The sequence below is a fragment of the Hydra vulgaris genome, chromosome 03 (genome assembly GCF_038396675.1).
Source record: "Hydra vulgaris chromosome 03, alternate assembly HydraT2T_AEP".
Classification (NCBI taxonomy): domain Eukaryota; kingdom Metazoa; phylum Cnidaria; class Hydrozoa; order Anthoathecata; family Hydridae; genus Hydra; species Hydra vulgaris.
In genome coordinates this window covers 66,445,001-66,464,992 of record NC_088922.1, presented here as the reverse complement: position 1 = coordinate 66,464,992, position 19,992 = coordinate 66,445,001, and the positions used below count along the sequence as shown (strand labels likewise).

Sequence of the window (19,992 nt, the reverse complement as noted above, 5' to 3'; positions counted from 1 at the left end):
GACAAAGTAACTTTATAAAACGGAAAATAAATGCAATAAATCAAAATTAAAGAGATTTCGCCGCAGCGGATTTTTTTTCCGTACACCATTGGCAGTATCATTAGTCGTTGGCAGTATCATTTTAACCGTTGACAAAAAATAGCCTATTATTTTGTAGTCGAAACATTTAAAAATGGTGGTTTTAATTAACAGGATAAAAACAGAATTTGCAATTAAATTAAAACCGATATAAGTTGAAGTTAAAATTTACATATAAACACTTTTCTAGACAACCTTATATAATAATAATATAAATTAAAGTTTAGAATATCTATTAGTTGATTGATTTACTTAAATTTTTTAATTAAAATTTCTATCCCAGTTTGGTCTCCGTATATGAAAGGAGATTGTGATGCTGTTGAAAGACTGCAACATAGAGCAACAAAACTTGTACCTTTAATAACCTTACATATGAGGGCGCTACTGCAGTTTCCCCCCCCCCCCTTTTCTTTTTTTTTTATTGCTGAATATGATAGAGAATTTTATGCTGATTAAGAATCGTATAAAAACATAGGCCTAAAAACCAACAAAAATGGCTCTAAATCGCTGTTGAAGTTTAAAAAATTACACTAAAAAAACGCTAATATTTGCCATTTTTTCATACTCGGTTATAAATAAAATTCTTTTCAAAGATGAATTTAAAAAAGCCTGGTTTCTATCAAAAATGTAAAGCAAAACTGTTAAAAAATGCTGAGCGCATCATTTTCTGATTTATCTCTGGCCCAAACCCTAACCCTGTTTCAGATCATGTACTTTTAATCGCGCCAATCCCTATTTGTCAGTCCGATGTATGTGCATTTAGTTGTACCAATCCCTATTTGCAGGCCCAGATTAAGGTCTACAGTGCCCATAGGCTGTAAAAAATTTGGTGCCCCCAATTAAAATTTTTTTTTTACATATTTCTCTACTCGATACTTGAATAAATAATAAAACTTTATTTTAGGTTTATTAGCCACATCAATATGTACATGTATATAATACCTATGTGAAAACAAATAAAAACATAAAATTAAAATTAAACAAAATATATTTTAGATATATAACAAACCATTAATTTATACTTTTCTTTTTCTCGCTTTTTGATGGGCAAATGTGTTAATAGTATCATTAAAATCTAATTTTTCAACCAATTCTGCTTCAATGCTAAATATTGCTAATGCATTCAGTCTTTCCTCCTTCATGGTTGACCTCAAGTAGAATTTTACTCTTTTAAGTACAGAAAAAGCTCTTTCGCCTTAGCAGTTTGAAACTGCTGTACTAAGGTACATACGCATAACTACTTCTAAATTTGGAAACATACACTCTAATTCTTTGGTCTTGATGTACTTATACATAGAGAGAACAGATTTTACATTTTTATCCGTGGAAATTAATTTTGAAAAAAGAATACACTCATCTATAAGTAAGCTTGAGTTTTCAACATCATCAATAAAATATTTTGCCAAAGTTTCACATGTGTTCCTTTTAACAATAGAACTCGGTGTTTTATACAATGTGGGTATACACCCATAAATATCTGATATTTTTTCATAAGCTTGTCTTCTTGAACTAAGTTGACATTTAAGAGTATCAATGATCCATTGATACTCTTAAATGTCCATTTTTCCAATCATTAAATCCAGCATCTCCCAGTTGAGTACTGCATTCAAATAATTTGCATGGAGCACAAAATAATACAAATTTAATTTTGGAAATTAATTTTGAATTTAATTTTGGAAATTAGTTTTAATTGGAAATTAATTACTGTATTCAAATAATTTGCATGGAGCACAAAATAATACAAATTTAATTTTGGAAATTAATTTTGAAAAAAATTAATTTCCAAAATGTAATGTAATAAAACTTAATGTATTATTTTTATGTGCCAAAGAATTTTCGTGCCTGGAAATAAGTAAATGTCCATTTTTCCAATCATTAAATCCAGCATCTCCCAGTTGAGTACTGCATTCAAATAATTTGCATGGAGCACAAAATAATACAAATTTTGAAATTGAATAAACAAGCCATTTCCGTGAATCATTTTCTCCGTTTTTTGGATTTTTCGTAAAGATTGATTTACTACAATAACGATCATAATCAGAATAAGATCGTTTTGATGAGGTAAAATCTGCATCAATGTTCTGATCATATCCAAATTTTGCAATATAATTACGACATATAGGGTAAAGGAAGGTATGTTCGTGATAAATTAACTAGATGTGTAATTACAAAGTCAATTTCAGTAATTTTACTTAATTACTTTAATTGTTTGATGTACATAGAGTAAAGTTACTAGAATCTATGCAGATTTGGGATTTTAAGTCCTTTGATAAGTTTTTATAAAAGCTCAAAAGTCATTGAGAAAAGTTAGGTAATTTTGTGATATGATATTTAATTTCGTGATAGTGGTTAGGTAATTTCGTGAATACACAATAATATTTAAATTTTTCTTTATTAATTAAGTATAACATCTGGTATAATATAACAAAAAATATCAACACTTGTTTTGAATTCATAACTATTCAATCAGTTCAGTTTAAGTTCAATCAGTTCATTTAAGTTCATAAAATATAAATATAGTCAGGCTTATAAGTTAACAAAATTATAATAATACTTTCATTACTTTATATTTATATATAAAAAAAATATACTTTTAACATAGGTAGCTTAGAAAATAAAATAACAGACCTACAAAAAACTCTTAATATAATAACTATAATATTAACCATACTTATATCTGATTAACTTATTTTTCTAAATCACATTCTTGTTGACAATATGTATCACACATAAATACTTCACCAATGTCCTCATATGTTTGACAACTCTCATGATAAGGTACTAAACAATGGGAACACTGCACCCATTTTTTTCCATTTTTTTTTTTTACATCACTGTTGTAACTTTTTTTACAAACACCGCACTCCCAATCATCATCTTTTGAAGCATTTTTATTTTTTTTTACTTTTTTTAGAACATACAGGAATAGAATCCTTTGAAGTTAATGGAATAGGTTGATCAGGAGGAGTCAGATACTTTGCACTTGAATCCCTTTTTGGCCTATTAGGGTTAGATGTGGTTGGCTCTACAGATGGAATAGTTAACAATGTTTGTATAGCAGTATTACTGTGTGGTTGAATTTCTGTACTTTGAATCTCTCTGTTTGTCAATTGAGATGGAGCTATTGCTTCTGGAGGAATGGCATTTTTATTTAAAGGGCAAATGCCACTTTTTTTAAATGCATTTTCTATATTTTTTTTAGAAAAGCTTTTAATAAATGCTGGATTCAATATTGTATGAAAAGTTGTCCGATTTGGTTTTTCTCCAGGATTTTCCCTCATATAGTCATTTAAGCTAGTGGCCCAGTTTGACTTAAGTGGCTTGTATATTCCTACATCTAGTGGTTGCAAAAATATTTGCAGATTCGTATAGAGAAAGATATTATTATCATTTAACTATATAGTTATATCGTGCTTAAAACAATTTTTAATGTCATTATATTTAATAAAAGAAACATGATTAAAAATGTAAATTCATTTGAGGTGAAAACGTTAAGAAAATGTGTAACTGCGATAAGGAATCATAAGTTATAGGAAGTTAATAAAAAAACAAAAGTTTTACCATTAAATCAAGCATCTTTTCTAGTTTAATATTTAATAAAAATAATTTACTTACCTTAAAACACAAGTCTGGAAATAAAAATGTTGGACAAGTACTCCAAACAAATGTGCTGAACGCACGTTAAATAATGCTAAAGAATGTACAAACTGATAGTAAACAATTGACGCATCACACGCACCCAACGACTATTTGTGAATCGACAGTAGTACCCCGGGGTACCATTTGACGCAATTTCGATGTTTTATGAACATACTAATAGGTATGTTCGCTAGAAATGCCGAGCGAAATATCACGAAATTACATATATCACGAACATACCTTCCTTTACCCTATTACTATTTGTCCAAATTACTGGATCTTTAAAATTATTTGTATTATTCTGCGTAAGAGGATTAGGAATGACATTTAGCTCAGATTTTTCTGATTCCTCATTTACATCAACAACTGATTGATCTGAAGAAGACGCAGTACATTGAATAGAAGTAGAAGTAGTAGAACAATTATTAGTAATAGTTATATCATTTGAAGATTCTAGTTTATTATCTTCAACACAACTAGGGGTAATGTTATTTATTTGTTTGAAAAAATTATTTAACCTAGGTATTTTACTAAGTAAAATCACTTCTTTTTCTTTTTTAAAAATTACACGCTTTCTCGCTTGGGCTCCACTAATATGTCGTTTCTGATCCATTTTTACATAAATATCGAACACTAAACTATATATAAAACGCACTACTCGCACTAAAGTAAAACCTTTATAATTTAAATTTACAAGTTACAATAGTGTTAACAAAACATACGTACGATCAAACGGAGGAATTTTCGATGCACGTGACGCGTGTATACGAAATACTAATACTATTTAATATTTTATAAAATCATTTAAAATATTTTAAATAAAAAAAAATATTTAAAAAAAATTTTTAAAAATGGTCATAAATTGGGTAAAATAGTATAAATACTATTTTAACCAATTTATGACCATCGGCGGCGAGCTACGACAAATATAAATAAGTAAACGCACTGGCATTGTCTGCCGTCTGCGGCTCCACATACGTTATCGGTGTGCGACCGGTTCTACGGAAAAATAACAATCTAAAAATAAAACGAGGTTTAGAAGACCGTACGACAAAACGCATTGATTATTACTATTTCAAATTTCCGATATTATTTAAATAAAAATAACATCAGGATAGCATTGTGCTTATTGTCAATAATTATTTTACAGATTGTACAATTTTTCTAGTTTAAAAAAAAAAAAAGGATAGTATGTAGTGCCCGTGCCCCTAAATCCGTGGTTGTGTACGCTAAAGCCTACACTGCTTACCCCTTAATCCGGGCCTGCCTATTTGTCAGTCGATGTTTGTACTTTCAATTGCGCCAATCCCTATTTTTCAGTCGATGCATGTACATTTAATTGCGCCGATCCCTATTTGTCAGTAGATTTGTGTACATTTAAAAAGCAAAATCTGAAATTAATTTTTAAAAAACTAATTAAAAATATATAAAATATATTAATAAAAACATTTAATTTAATTTAAATATAATTTAATTTTGACGACAATAAAAACCGGGTTGCGTAATTAAAAAAAGATTTTCTAAGCTTGATTTCAAAATGTAAACTTTGATGTAAAACGTTTTAAAAAAATGGCGAATATTAGCGTTTTTTAGTGTAATTTTTTAAACTTCAACAGCGAATTAGATCACTTTTGTTGATTTTCAGACCTATATTTTATACGATTCTTAATCAGCATAAAATTCTCTATCATAATCAGCAATAAAAAAAAAAAGGAGGGGGGGGGGGGAGAAACTGCACTAGCGCCCATATTAGGATCGACTTGTTTCTTTAGGCTCAACCAATTTAAATGTAAGAAGAAGAAGATGTGACTTGATTCAATTATATAAATTTGTTCATGGCATTGAAAATATAGATTTCAACATAAGTTTTTCATTTGTAAATACAACTTGAGAAGTAACTGTTGTAAATATTACAAAGAATTTGCTCTACTTCCATCAAGAGAACACTTCTTTTTTAACAGAATTGCGAATCTGTGGAACTCGCTTCCAAATAAAGTGGTAACAGCACAATTGTTTGAACATTTTAAAGTCGTTCTTGATTGCTGGTTGAGAAGCAATCAAGTATAACAGCTGTCAAAGTGTGCATGACAGCACACTCACTGGCTTTCCCAGCGCAGCAAAATCTACTACTACTACTACTACATACTGTATGACAGTATAATACTGTAATAAAGTATGTATGTAACATATAAGTTATATACATACAGTCTGTATGTTTGAGCATATTGTATGTATATAACTATATGTATGTATGTAAAAATATTTGAAATAATTTTATCAATGGTTGCATCTTTCTGCACTTGATTTAATAATATCAATCAACAATGAATGCCATTAAAGTGTTTAAAAAAAAATCTGAGCCAACAATTTAAAATTACTGATTGTCCATTTAAGATGTAGTTTGATATTAAAGTTTGGTAGGTTCAATAAAGCCAAATATTGACTATTTTAGATCTTGAATGGACAGACAATCACCCCAAAAATTCCTTTCAAGCATTTTTTCAAGCACTTTCAAGCATTACCTTTCAAGGACACTCAAAAAGATATCTTATCTCATCATGTATATATATATATATATATATGTATATATATATATATATATATATATATATATATATATATATATATATATATATATATATATATCATATATATATATATATATATATATATATATATATATATATATATATATATATAATTATACATTTATATATATATATAATTATACATTTATATATATATATATATATATATATATATATATATATATATATATATATATATATATATATATATATATAATTATACATTTATATATATATATAATTATACATTTATATATATATATAATTATACATTTATATATATATATAATTATACATTTATATATATATATATATATATATATATATATATATATATATATATATATATATATATATGCAAATAATATGCATAGTCTTTACAAATAATAATATAATAACAATTTACAAATAATAATAATAATATACATAGATTACAAATAATAATAATATACATAGTCTATGTATATTATAATTTGTAATCCTATAAATTATAGCATAATCTTCGTCATTTCTTTGTTATGTTATACAATATTTGTTATCTATTATGTATTAGGATTATTCATAATGACATCAATCCTTGAATCTTTCCGAGCTCGTTTTATAAATGTTGAAAATACAGAGGAGTTAAAAAGTAGGGTCAAGGACATAATACTGTTGTAAAATGATGAATTCTGTATATTAAATGTAAAAGGTTCGGTAAAAAAGTTTAAAGTACTTATTGAAACCAATCTGTTAGCTGAAGAAGAAGATAGATTTATTCAAAAGTATTGCGATCAAACAAATGAAACGTTGCGTAAATCAACTCCAAAAATTCCAAAGAAAGGAGTTTACGACAAATGTGTCTACTATAGATGTCATCATAACACAAGATATTAGGCAACAATGAATGCTAGCGAAATAATAAAAAAAAATCCAAGCCAACGATTTAAAAATACTGATTGCCCATTTAGCTTAATATTAAAGTATTGTAGGTATGAGAAAACTAAAACTATCTTAGATCTTGAATGGACACACAATCATCCCATAAATTCTTTCCAATCCTTGTCATTTAAGGACATACAAACAGATATATTATCTTCAATTTATAATCTTTTTGAGAATGGTTATACACCAGGATTAGCATATTGTGAGTTTTATAAAAAGACAAAAGATATGTGTAAAAATGAAATAGAATTTCATAAATTTATTTCTGATGGATCAGTATTTCCACGAAGAACAGACTATAATTTTTTATATACAGATTATCATCAGTCAAAGTATGGTTCAAAAGATATGAATGCTATGTTTGAAGCTTTGTGTGGTAAGAATTCATTTTTGTGTGTCAAAAACTGTTTTTGTAGTTGATCTGGCCATAGTCAGCCATTAGTTTTAATTTATAACTAGTTTGTTTGTAAGTTAGTTATAATTACTAGAAATCTATTTGATGTTTCAGCTATAATTAAATATATATGTGAATATATATATGTGTATATATATATGTGTATATATATATATGTGTATATATATATATATATATATATATATATATATATATATATATATATATATATATATATATATATACAAATACAGTAGAAACCAAGGATAAAGAAAAAGACTCGTGTCATAAAACCCTAAGAGTAATTTATTCCTGTGTCTGCATTTTGAAACTTACTTATTTCTTTTATTTAGTAGGTTTCCACCTTTATATGTTAATGTTTGAAATTTTTCATTTAAGCAAAGATTGCAGATTTTTGAGGTAGGATTGTATGGATAACAACGTTTTACAATTTTCCACCTAATTTAGGGTATAAATTATTTTGTCTTTTAGATCCCAATTTTCTTTAGAAGGTTGGGATCTCAATTTTCTTGAGAAAGTTTAGTCTTCTTTTTCCTTTGTGTGAATTAAATGGATCACAGCGGAATAATGTTTTAAATAAACATATTCATGGTGTAGGTAAACCGTTGCATTTTCATCAAATTGAATGCCATAACGACTAATTATCATGTCTTTTTCTACATCATTAAAACTTGAAACTTTCTTGATATCATGGAATTTTACATATGTTTGTTTGTTACAAATTTCTTTCTTTATTATTCCAATTGAACATCTTTCTTTATCATTCATATTTTTTAGTTTTGTAAGAAACAATTTTAAAATAATTATTGTTTGAAGATTTGAAAATAGAAAATCCTTTAGCTATTAAACATAATGATCTTAGATGTGAAATGCAAACAGGTTTATATGTTAGAACTGTACCTGAGACAGCAAGATTCTAAAAATATTTTTAAAAATGCAAAAAATAAATGCAAATAATATTTTTTCATTATAAAATAACAATTTTTTGCTATTTTTTTAATAAAACTTTGAATGGAAATAAATCTGATTTAAAAAAGAAAACCCCTGCAGTTTTTTTACGGGGTATCAAAAATTTTACAAAAAGTGTTACACCATTTTGAAATTGAATTTTCATATAGAAGCTTAAATTTTTGTGTGTTTTAGCCATCATTATTAAGTTCCTCACCCTAAAAAATAGTTGGGTAGAAATTTTTACCACTATTAAACAAGTGTTTCATAAGTTAAAGCTAATTGTGTCGTGCAATGAGCCTAAAAAATAAATGTCGCTGAAAAAAAAAGTTAAAAAAGAGATTGGGACCAATTATCAATATCTCTGAAACCGTAAGGAGTCAGACACTTAAATTTGGAGTGAAGTTTTCTTTTATTAATTCAAGCTTGTATTTCAAAAATCAGCAAAATCTGAGATGGCATGGTGCCGAGCATGAATTAAATTGACCTGAAATGACCTTTTTGATAAAGGTTCTGCATTAAAGAATACATATATTTTGTACTGTGGTTAGGTTATTTAGTTATTTTAATGGTGCTGTGTAAGTGTTATAAAATTTACCTAATAATTTGATTTTATTTTTTTACAATATGATTAGTTATTTTTTATATATTTTTTATTAATAAATAAAGGAGCATCATTGACATTGCATTGTTGCTAGTGTTTCGCAGTGGAAGCTATTAAAGTTCTACCACTTATTTGCAACACATCAGGCCGTTGTAGTTTTGAGGGAAGAAAAGAGATATTTTACGTAAGTGCTAGAGCGTGCTAGATAAGTTACCATATTCGGACAGATGTATAGTGTTTAGAAGTGAACTTCGGCCCTAAATAAATGCGTTACAGTTAATAGTTAATCGTTTTAGTGGAAATATTCGTTTTTTGTCAAGATTATAATTTATGGTTAATATCGTATTATTAGAAGAATTTAATTTTACACAATTTTATAATTTATAGTTGATATCGTTTTAATATTTCTTTTTAAATTTTATAATTGATATAGACTTTGTTCTAATGGTGATATTCTGTGTCGGTGTTAGTGCTGTGTTATATTGGTAAACACTTGGTTTACCGTGTGTAAGGTTTTTGTGCTATTGAATTGTTGTGTGGTTCATCATTGAATAGTAAACTAAGAATTAAGATAGGTGAGGACATACATACTAAATATATACACATACATATACACTGTAGTGTTATGGAGTAAGGATATCTCTTGTGTTTTGTCGTAGGTTTGAATTTGTTTGTTGAAAAATTACAAAAAAAAACATATATATATATATATATATATATATATATATTTATATATATATATATATATATATATATATTTATATTTATATATATATACTTATATATATATATATATATATATATATATATATATATATATATATATATATATATATATATATATATATACTTCGCTTATATATATATATATATACTTCGTTATCAAATTTCTGATTACAGTGAAATGTGCGCACATAAAAATGTAGAATTTCTGGTATAAAAAAATCCATTGTTCTACCGTTGTAAGTTTTTAATTGTCTATTGTTCTATTTACGCATCAGAGATTCGTTTGTCTCCACAACTAAAGTTAGATAAATCTTAAGGTATGTTTTTCTAATGTTTTTCATTAGACTTGTTTTTTGTTATTGTTCCTGGTTTTATTTTAGAAACAGGTCAGCTGAAATGGGCTCCACCGGAGTTGTTTTTTATAGAATATTCTTAAGGGAATTACCGCTGGAAGTACTGCGCTCAACTTAGTTTCTCCGCGCAGTGGCCTTGCTAGGCAAGGTTCGTGTTTCGGAGTTAAAGAGTTGAGAGAGGGTTGCAGCACGAATAATAACTAAATAATTAAAAACACAAAAAAATGAGTAGCCTCCTCGACCGTAGTGGCCCCCTTCGGGCCTTGGGGAGATGAATAATTTAAAAAAAAAAAAAAATTGTTTATTTGCCTTTCTGAGCAAATGCCTAGGCAGGTATTTTCAGAGCAGCTGTTCTAAGGGGAATTTAGATGTTCTTATTGTGTAATATTGTACCTCTAATTTAGTTAGTTTGTGTATTTTCTATTTTTGTTGGTATTTATTATATTTAATATATTAAATATAATAAATACCAACAAAAACTCTATAATTCGGAAACACAAGCCTTGTTCGTCAAGGTTTGTGTTCCGGAGTTAAAGAGTTGAGAGAGGGTTATAACCACTATTAAGTAGCCTCCTCATCTGTAGTGGCCTTCTCGGCCTTGAGGAGGTGAATAACAAAAAAAAAAAATATTACATTTACTATATTTATTATAATTATTATATGTATTATATTTATTTTATTTGTTATATTTATTATATATATATATTATGTTTATTATATTTATTAAATTATTTATATTATTTATATTAATCATAGTTATTATATTTATTACTATATTTATATTTATGTACATATACATATATGTATATCTACATAAAATTAAGTGTTCTTACACACTTAATTTTTAATTTGTGAAAAATTTATTTTGAAATGTGTTTATTTCCCCTACTTAAGGTCTAATTGAGAGAAAGGCTTTTAAAGAAGCAGATTCTATTATCAAGTTTCAAAAGTTTGATGCTATAGAAAATAATCTGTTTATTCTTGTTATAATAACTTCTCTTATGAAAAGAGTCCATGAGAGGGTATGGTATACTTTTTTTTTACTTTTAATATATAGCTTAGTGTTTTTATTATTACGCTTTATAATAACAATTAATGTACCTAAATAAAGTGTGAGAATAAAGCTATTAGGTTAAAGTCATTGTTGGCAAAATTTGGGTTATGTGTAAAAACCATAACATGACAACTAAAAAGGCAGTAAAATTTAATACACAAAAATTAGCAAAAATGCATGCCAGGAAAAGGGAATAAGCTAGAAATAGAGTGTTAACCTTAAGCAAAATGAAATTTACAGATGAAGTGCAAAGTCCTATGGCTTACCTTCTTGTTGGTGCACTTTATTAAGTAAGTTAGACTTTTAATTACAAGTCTAATTTATGAACTGAATAGCCAAGGCAACATTTTTTATTATTTAAATTAAAAATAGGTTACACTGCAAATAATATAAAACATTATAAATAAAATTATTATTCACTGCATACAAGTGGCCCTTTTGACAGTCAAAAGCCTAAAAAGTATTTTTTGGTTAAAGCTTTATACATGTTTTAGTGTATTTTTTTTGTCCAGGTGATCTTATGGGCCCAGTGTAAGGGGTCTTTTTAAATCACTTTATCTCAGAACTACAAAATGTAGAGATCGAACGCTTTTATTCTAGTCACGTCTTGATTTGTCTGTTGATTTAATATTTGATAAAATTGAACACATAATTATTATTTTAGAATATGCTTTCTATGGTAAAGGAGTTTTGGGTCCTGGTGTAATAATGACGGACAACTGCGACAAATTAAAAGATGCCCTACATGCTGTATGGCCGAAGTCAAACTTATTGTTATGTGTGTTTCACTTAATGCAACAAGTTTGGAGGTGGCTTTTTGATAAGAATATGGCATCTTGAATCAGGATAGACCAAGTATATAATAATATTTATTTCTTCTCATGTATACATGAGAAGAAATAAACATTACCAACATCTAATATATATATATATATATATATATATATATATATATATATATATATATATATATATATATATATATATATATATATATATATATATATTAGGGCCCTTCGAACCAGCATTTTTTGTTTCAGATCGAAGCAGGTCTTGATTCGCAAATCGGATCATTAATTTGAAGAAACCAAAATTTAAGCATTTTTTTGACAAAAAGAATTAAAAAAATAATCTTTAAACAAATAATTTTTGCCAGGATTAATTTATCAGCGTTATTTTAAAAGCGGTATTATAACTATTTTCCATTACTCTTAGCCCCCTCAGGATAAAAAAAAAGCATTTCAATTAAATTTTAGGGTTGGAAAAATACTAAAAATACGACAACACTCAAAAAATAAAAAAATAATCAAAAAACTGGAATAATTTTTTTCAAGATTCCAAGTATATATATTTATAAATATATAAATATATATTTATAAATATATAAATATATATATATATAAATATATATATATATATATATATATATATATATATCTAGGTATTATTATCGAGTTTAAAAAAGTTGTTTACGCTCAGTCTATTAAAGAATGTGAAGACGCTTTTACTAACATCATTACTTTACATGGAGACAAATATCCGCAATTGAAATTGTACCTGAGTAACATTTTTGATATAAAAGAACGATGGTGCATATGCTTTAGAAAAAACCTAACAATCAGGGGTAATAATACCAACAATTATGTTGAATCTCAATTTCTTGTATTGAAGGATAACGTATTAAACAGAACAAAAGAGGTAATGCTAGTTTATTTAAATGCTATATACACTTTTTACACACAAATATACACCTTCAATGCATTTAGTTAACCCCCGAATTTGCATACATCCTTAACAGATGCCCCTTTATTAAATGCAAGAAATATTTTGAAATCAAATATTTTATTCTCTTCGTTGCTTTTGTAGTTACAATTAATTGAAATATGTGTCGTTAAAAAATAGAGAATCATTACAAAAAAAGAGAAATCTTTAATAATATTTTATTTATATTTTTTAGGTTAATATCAATGGACTTATGGAAAAACTTACTCAAGATTTAAATGAACATTATAAGGCCAAACTTCTAAGCATTGCAAATGGTCGATTCGATGGTATTTACAGCAACCGATTTATGGGTAAAATAACTTTCATGTTAATGAAAATAGCATACACTGTGTTATGATGATGATGATAAAGTTGATGTTGCTGTTGTTGATGATGATGATGATGATGATGATGATCATCATCATCATCATCATCATAATGTAAAATTATGATGGTGATGTAAAAAATAAATTTATTCTTTTTATTCTGAACTTTTTATTATATTTATAATTATATTTTGCATAATTATGAGAAAAAAATTGAAAAACAGATATCTAAAATTGGACTAGAGTTGTATACCATACCTAGTTTCAAGTCATCTGGTGTACAATATAATGTTGATATGAGTTTAGGTATATGTGATTGTTCTGTAGGGTGTGATGGGTCGCCTTGTAAACATCAGTACATTATTTGGAAAAAACATTCATTTAGCACAAATTTTCTTCCATATCTAAGTTATAAAGAAAGTCAGTTGTGTTCGTGCATTGCTATTGGAGAAACTTGTCCCGACTCTCTGTACGAAGGATTACACGATTATGTTAGAGATAAGCATGACGAGTTTATCGTTAAAGAAAACTTCAGGTATAATATATGTATATATATATGTATATATATATATATATATATATATATATATATATATATATATATATATATATATATATATATATAAATATATATATATATATATATATATATATATATATATATATATATATATATATATATATATATATATATATATATATATATTAGATGTTGGTAATGTTTATATTCCCTGAACAATTCAATATTTGTCTATGAACAGAAATCTTCTAAATGAATTTTAATCTTTGTTAAAAAAAGTTTAAGAAAATAAGAGCTTTTAAATTTTTTTTATAGTACTAGTTGCGAAGATATTAATACAAACGAGGAAATTCATTTTCAAATAGATGGCTGTGAACATGTAAAAAGTCGAGTTAAAAATAATTCACAATGTTTTTATTCTAATCAATTTTAAAAATTGATCAAAACAATTTAAAATGATTCTAAGATAAAAAAAAATTTTTTAATGGTTTTCTTAAAATATATATTAATTTTAAGTTTTCCTTATACAAAATATAATATTTTATATTAAGTTTATAAGTTTATAAACGTAAATTTAAATTTATCAAGAGAATTTATTTTACAGGCGTCTGTACTAGTTCCGTTCAAACTGTTAACACAGAAAATATTCAGCAAGAGTTAACGGAAGCATTCAATACAATGAGCATCTTAATAGAAAAACATTCTAGTAATGCTGCGTTTTTGAAAGGTGTTTCAAAATTGTGTACTCGCTTGAAACAAAATGAAACCAATATTTCCAATTTAAGTTCATCATTGCATTGTTTTGGTATTGATTTTTATCAGTCTAGAAGAGTTGTCAATACTACACTGCGCAAAAAAAGCAATGGGGTAAAGATAAAAGTTCAACCTGAGGCAGTTAAACGGCGTAAAATAAAAAATGGCAGCAAAGCGTCTATTCAAAAAGGAATGGTAAAGCGCAATAACCCATTTAATGTATCTGATGTCAGTACTAAAAGGGCACATTCTTTTTCTGAGTGTGTTAAAGATAATGTGGCTGTTTCTAAAAAAGCTGGTATAACGATGGGGTCAAAAACAAAATTATTATCTTCAAAATTAATCACAATGACAACGAAGAGCGAAGAGCGAATTTGTCATTCAACTACATTAACCTGAATTATTGCGCAAAAACTTTCAGTCACTTTTTATTTTAATTGATTTTGTTCAAAAAAATAAAATAAAAAATATATATTGTTTAAGATGTAGACATTTTTTTGTGTCTTAACATGTTCCCTTGTGTCGAAAAATGTTTCTTACAAACGCTGCATTCAAATTTAACATCGTCGTGTAATGATGTCTTATGTATTTTAAGAGCTTGCTGTCCAGAGAAAAACTTTAGGCAAACATCGCAACGAATTGATTCTTTGTGTTTCACATAATGCTTTTTCAGTTGAATATTATTGGTAAAAACATTACCACATGTGTCACATTTGCTTTCTACGCAATTTTTTACATGAAAACGATATTCATATCCTCTCTTAAATGACCGGGTACAAGAAGGACATGCAAGCACCACTGCTAAACCGCAATCTTCATCTTCGCGCATCATTTGACCTTTTTTATTCCATTCCTAACACGAAAAAAATAAAATAACAAATCGCGTTTACAAATAATTAATGAATTCCTAATATTCAAAGCACCTTTCTTTTTAAATCATCTAATGCTTTCCATCTTTCAGAACCAATCTTGCTAATTTCAGGAAAATCAGGTAATCGATTTGCATTGTTTTCGGCTTCTGCCATCGCGTTTTTCTTAAGGTGAAACACGTAACATAAATATGGATATTTAATATATATAAATGTATTCATTAAATATATTTAAAAAGTATTAATTATATAAAAATAAACTAAAATTTGATTATGTATAACATTTTTATATAACTAATTATAATAGTTAAAAATAAATAACTAAATGTTTACGCCTAAGTAACTAAACATGAAGTAAGAACATACGCCTAAGTACTGAAGTAGAAATGATATGTTTGTTTAGTTACTGATAATAAAAATAAATGATAGAGATAAAGCTTACGAATCACTAAAATGCATACGACAGTTTCTCTGTAAAAGAAATTAAACTCATTGATCTTACATCCATTCTTCTTCTTGTGATCATCTATAAACAAAAGAATAATATATTAAATCATAAACAAAGAGTCCAAATGATTTTTTAAGAAATCAAAAAATAACTTTTAAGCGGTTGACAAAATACAATTTGAAATCTTACCTTTTAATTCAAAGCTCAACTCATTTAGAGAAGTATTTGGTGTAAAATTTTCGGTTACAGTGTCAGTATTCATTTCAGCCATATTTTTTTATTTTTCAAATTCTACAGAAAATAATAATAAAAACAATCTTTAAATTTGCTTGCTTTTATCGTATGAATAAAAATGTATACCGAACTAGTGGTGGATTTATAAGTTGGACCCGGTCAGCAAAGTAAGAAAAGAGCCCCAATTTTGGCCTGGTGACAAAGCCCTCCAGACTAATACTTTTCTAATAAGAAAAATCACATCCCAGTGGGACCCGGCCACCATTTTTTACCCGTTAAATCCGCCACTACACCGTACTTATATATAAATTCTAGTAAGAAATAACATCACCTTGTTTAGTGACAAATGGAGGGTTGTTGTAACGCTTATAATATGGGTCAGGAGCCAAAAAAAAAACATTTTTTATGCGGAATGATGAAATTTATTTTTTGCACTTTCAAACGTTTTAACTTTTTTTACACTTTAATTTTTTGCGCCCATTAAAAAATTAATGAAAAAAAAAGCTTTAAAGTACGATCTTTATAATAAGCATAATCACTATTTTCATATTTGTGAATGCCTTAATTCTAATATGCGGAGAATGTACCAATATTTATTTTAAGCCTTTATGGACAATATAATTACCTATTTACATCATATTTTTATATATATGTGTACATCATATTTTTATATATATATGATTTAAAAATTTACAGTATGATAAACAGAACATAGTTCATTCTTAAGTGGTATAAACAGGAGAAGTAACAAGACTGTATAAATAATATTTATAATTCAATTATATTATACAACATAAATAATTATACAACATAAATATATTATACAACATATATTATACAACATAAATAAAAGACAATAACTAAATAACTGGCATTATATTATTAGCATTTTTTGTATTCATTTTTTTCGTAATTTAGGTAATGGGCAGAACAAAATTTAAAGAATCACAAAAATTATAACTCTTATATAGCATTAGTCAGAAAATGTTAAATACGAAAAAAAAATTAACTTCTACAATTAAATATAAATATATATTCATATACATAATAAATATTCACATATAAAAATATAATATAAGTCACACATATATATACATATGTATATATTTACAATATACAGGCTCTATCAGAGAGGGAGCCACATGGGCCGTATGGCCTGGGCCTCCGATTATGTTGGGGCCTCACAATTTTAGAATACATTTTTTAAACACATAAAAAACATTAAAATAATAATTCAAAATTTCTAATTACTCTAAATAGTTAATTAAAGTTAATAAATTAATTTCTGAAAGTTACACATTTATTTGGTATAGATCTACCTGAAGAGTGTAACTTGTGGCTTTAACTTGTGCTTTATTTTAAGCAAATTTTACTCAAATCTTCGTTTTGGGGCCTCCGATTTATAACTGGCCCAGGCCTCTTCAAACCTCTAAAAAAACCTGACAATATACATATGTATGTATGTATATATATATACACACATACTAATATACATATATATATATATATATATATATATATATATATATATATATATATATATATATATATATATATATATATATATATATATATATATATATATATATATATATATATATAACATATGTGTAATGATATAAATACTTAAATATAAATATATATACAGTAGGCAAAACAATAAATGGCACAAACTTTTTTTTTCAAAAAACTTGTATAAAATGATTAAAAAACGGAGTTGATTTTTGTTTTTAAGGGAAAAAACTATGAATTATTTGAAAATAGCATTATATTGAACCATCTTATTAAAAAATTGTCAAATATAAGTTCATATGGCGTATAAAAATCAACTGTACTTATATTGATCAAATATTTTCAAAAGTCTGGTGAATACAAAATGAGGCATAAAATTTGAGTTGCATGAGAGAAACAGTAAAACACGGTGATGGAAATGTCATGGTATAGGGATCAATGGCTTGGTGAGGAGATGGCAAATTGACTTTCATTGAATCAACTATGAAAGCCAGTTCGTATATAGACATTTTAGAGCAAAATTTGAAACCCTCTGCTTGTAAATTTAAATTTGGAAACAACTTCGTTTTTTAACAGGACAATCACCCAAAACATACTGCCATAGTAACAAAGGAATTTTTTTGGAAAAAATAATATTAATGTGATGGAATAGCCTGCCCAGTCCCCTACCTTAATCCGATTGAGCATTTGTGGTACATTCTAGAATGAAAAATTGGAGATCGAGCTTAAAAAAGACAAAATGATCAAAAAGCAGCATCAGTCAAATTATTGGAGAAAATCCAGAAGAATCCAAATCTCTTGTGGAATTGTTGCCTCAACGTCTGCAATAATTAATTTTGTCTAAATATACTATACTAAATTTTTTGTCAAAGTTTGGAATTTTTCTTATTTGTGCCATTATTTTTTTTGCGAAAAATTATTTGATCAATAGAAGTACAGTTGATTTTTATACATCATATGAACTTATAATTGACAATTTTTGAATAGGATGCTTCAATATAATGATATTTTCAAATAATTCATAGTTTTTTCCCTAAAAAACAAAAATCAACTACCGTTTTTTAATCATTTTATACAAATTTAAAAAAAAAAAAAGTTTGTGCCATTTAATTTTTTGCTTACTGTATATGTATATATATATATATATACACACACACACACACACACACACACACACACACACACACACACACACACACACACACACACACACACACACACACATATATATATATATATATAAATATACATGTATATATATGTGTGAAATTTAAATATTTCTAGGAAAGCAGAACCTTCTTTGTTTTATATACAAGTTGCTGGTTCTTTTTTTTGTTTTGTGTTTATATTTTCTGTAACCGCGTTTAAACATTGTTTATTTTCTTTATCCTCTCCTGAATTTTATAAAATTGTGGTGATAAAGTTGTAAATGCACGGTAAAGTTCTATAATTATTCTAAACAGTTTAGACTAAACTGTTTATCTTTCAAACATATCTACCCTATTGATAAATCAACGAATCTCATCAGATTTGCATATAAAAAGGTAGCAATAGTTAAAGAAGCAAACAATCATCAATGATTGATTTATAGGTTATTGCTTTGGAAACCTCGTTAAATATTTATCCTAAGTAAGCAGTTCCCGTTTAAAGCTATTTAACTGTTAATGTAAATTGAAAACAATCTTATTTATGTTTCTTGTTGTATGAAAAGAACATATATGCCATAATCAACACTTCTTAATAAGATTTTACCAACCTTGGAAGACATTTCATGTTGCAACTGTTTTTAACATTTAGAAAACAAAAACTTGAGTTATATCACATATGATAAGATTCTTGATATTAACTGTTCAATGTTGCTTTTATTTTTAGCCTCGTGCACAGTCAGCGCTTGTCTTCATCTAAACCTACGGCAACCGCTTTTCTATCTGCATTTTACGCGTATCGCAAACGGTTAAAATGATACCTCATATAGTTTAAGGCCAGTCTCCGTAAATTTCGGGTTCGTTGCGTTTATCTGAGGGTGACGTAAAATTGTGCCGTTCAGATCCCGCGGGATTTTCTAAACGTTTATTATAAAGCGATAACTGATCAAGTCCGACGAGAAAGTTTTCTATGCAATCTTTAATTATTCGAGTATATATCATGAGTTCATAACATGTTATGAATTAGTATATAATATAATGAATTTACAACAAACCACATTATTTGTTATTCAAATCTTGAATACTTATTAT

At 26.8% G+C, this 19,992-nt stretch overlaps 2 protein-coding genes across 4 annotated transcripts; one reads left to right on the top strand and one right to left on the bottom strand.

Moving 5' to 3' along the window:
- The first annotated feature begins 6,856 nt into the window (after positions 1-6,856).
- Positions 6,857-15,174, top strand: LOC136078351 (uncharacterized). Of its 3 annotated transcripts, XM_065794027.1 has the most exons (8): positions 6,859-7,605; positions 10,097-10,239; positions 11,170-11,297; positions 11,994-12,184; positions 12,771-13,027; positions 13,287-13,404; positions 13,747-13,954; positions 14,544-15,174. In XM_065794027.1, the coding sequence occupies exons 7-8, from the start codon at positions 13,909-13,911 to the stop codon at positions 15,089-15,091; spliced, it is 594 nt and encodes a 197-aa protein (XP_065650099.1). In that variant the 5' UTR covers positions 6,859-7,605; positions 10,097-10,239; positions 11,170-11,297; positions 11,994-12,184; positions 12,771-13,027; positions 13,287-13,404; positions 13,747-13,908; the 3' UTR covers positions 15,092-15,174. The 3 variants fall into 3 exon arrangements, with proteins under 3 accessions (XP_065650098.1, XP_065650100.1, XP_065650099.1); XM_065794026.1 differs by lacking the exon at positions 10,097-10,239 and having other exon boundaries at positions 6,857-7,605; XM_065794028.1 differs by lacking the exon at positions 11,994-12,184 and having other exon boundaries at positions 6,857-7,605.
- On the bottom strand, positions 15,171-16,280 carry LOC136078854 (PR domain zinc finger protein 15-like). The gene is made up of 4 exons (XM_065794669.1): positions 16,199-16,280; positions 16,023-16,087; positions 15,616-15,726; positions 15,171-15,545 (listed from the first exon to the last, which is right to left on the bottom strand). Exons 1-4 carry the CDS (start codon positions 16,278-16,280, stop codon positions 15,171-15,173), a joined length of 633 nt encoding a protein of 210 aa, XP_065650741.1.
- Positions 16,281-19,992: the final 3,712 nt, after the last annotated feature.

Bases quoted from the DNA above. Each gene is read 5' to 3' on its own strand.
- LOC136078351 (XM_065794028.1), top strand. From the start codon at position 13,909: ATGTTAGAGATAAGCATGACGAGTTTATCGTTAAAGAAAACTTCAG. The intron at 13,955-14,543 runs GTATAATATATG...TTTATTTTACAG, and splicing joins ATCGTTAAAGAAAACTTCAG to GCGTCTGTACTAGTTCCGTT.
- LOC136078854 (XM_065794669.1), bottom strand. From the start codon at position 16,280: ATGGCTGAAATGAATACTGACACTGTAACCGAAAATTTTACACCAAAT. The intron at 16,088-16,198 runs GTAAGATTTCAA...TTTTGTTTATAG, and splicing joins GTTGAGCTTTGAATTAAAAG to ATGATCACAAGAAGAAGAAT. The intron at 15,546-15,615 runs GTGCTTTGAATA...TTTTCGTGTTAG, and splicing joins TAGATGATTTAAAAAGAAAG to GAATGGAATAAAAAAGGTCA.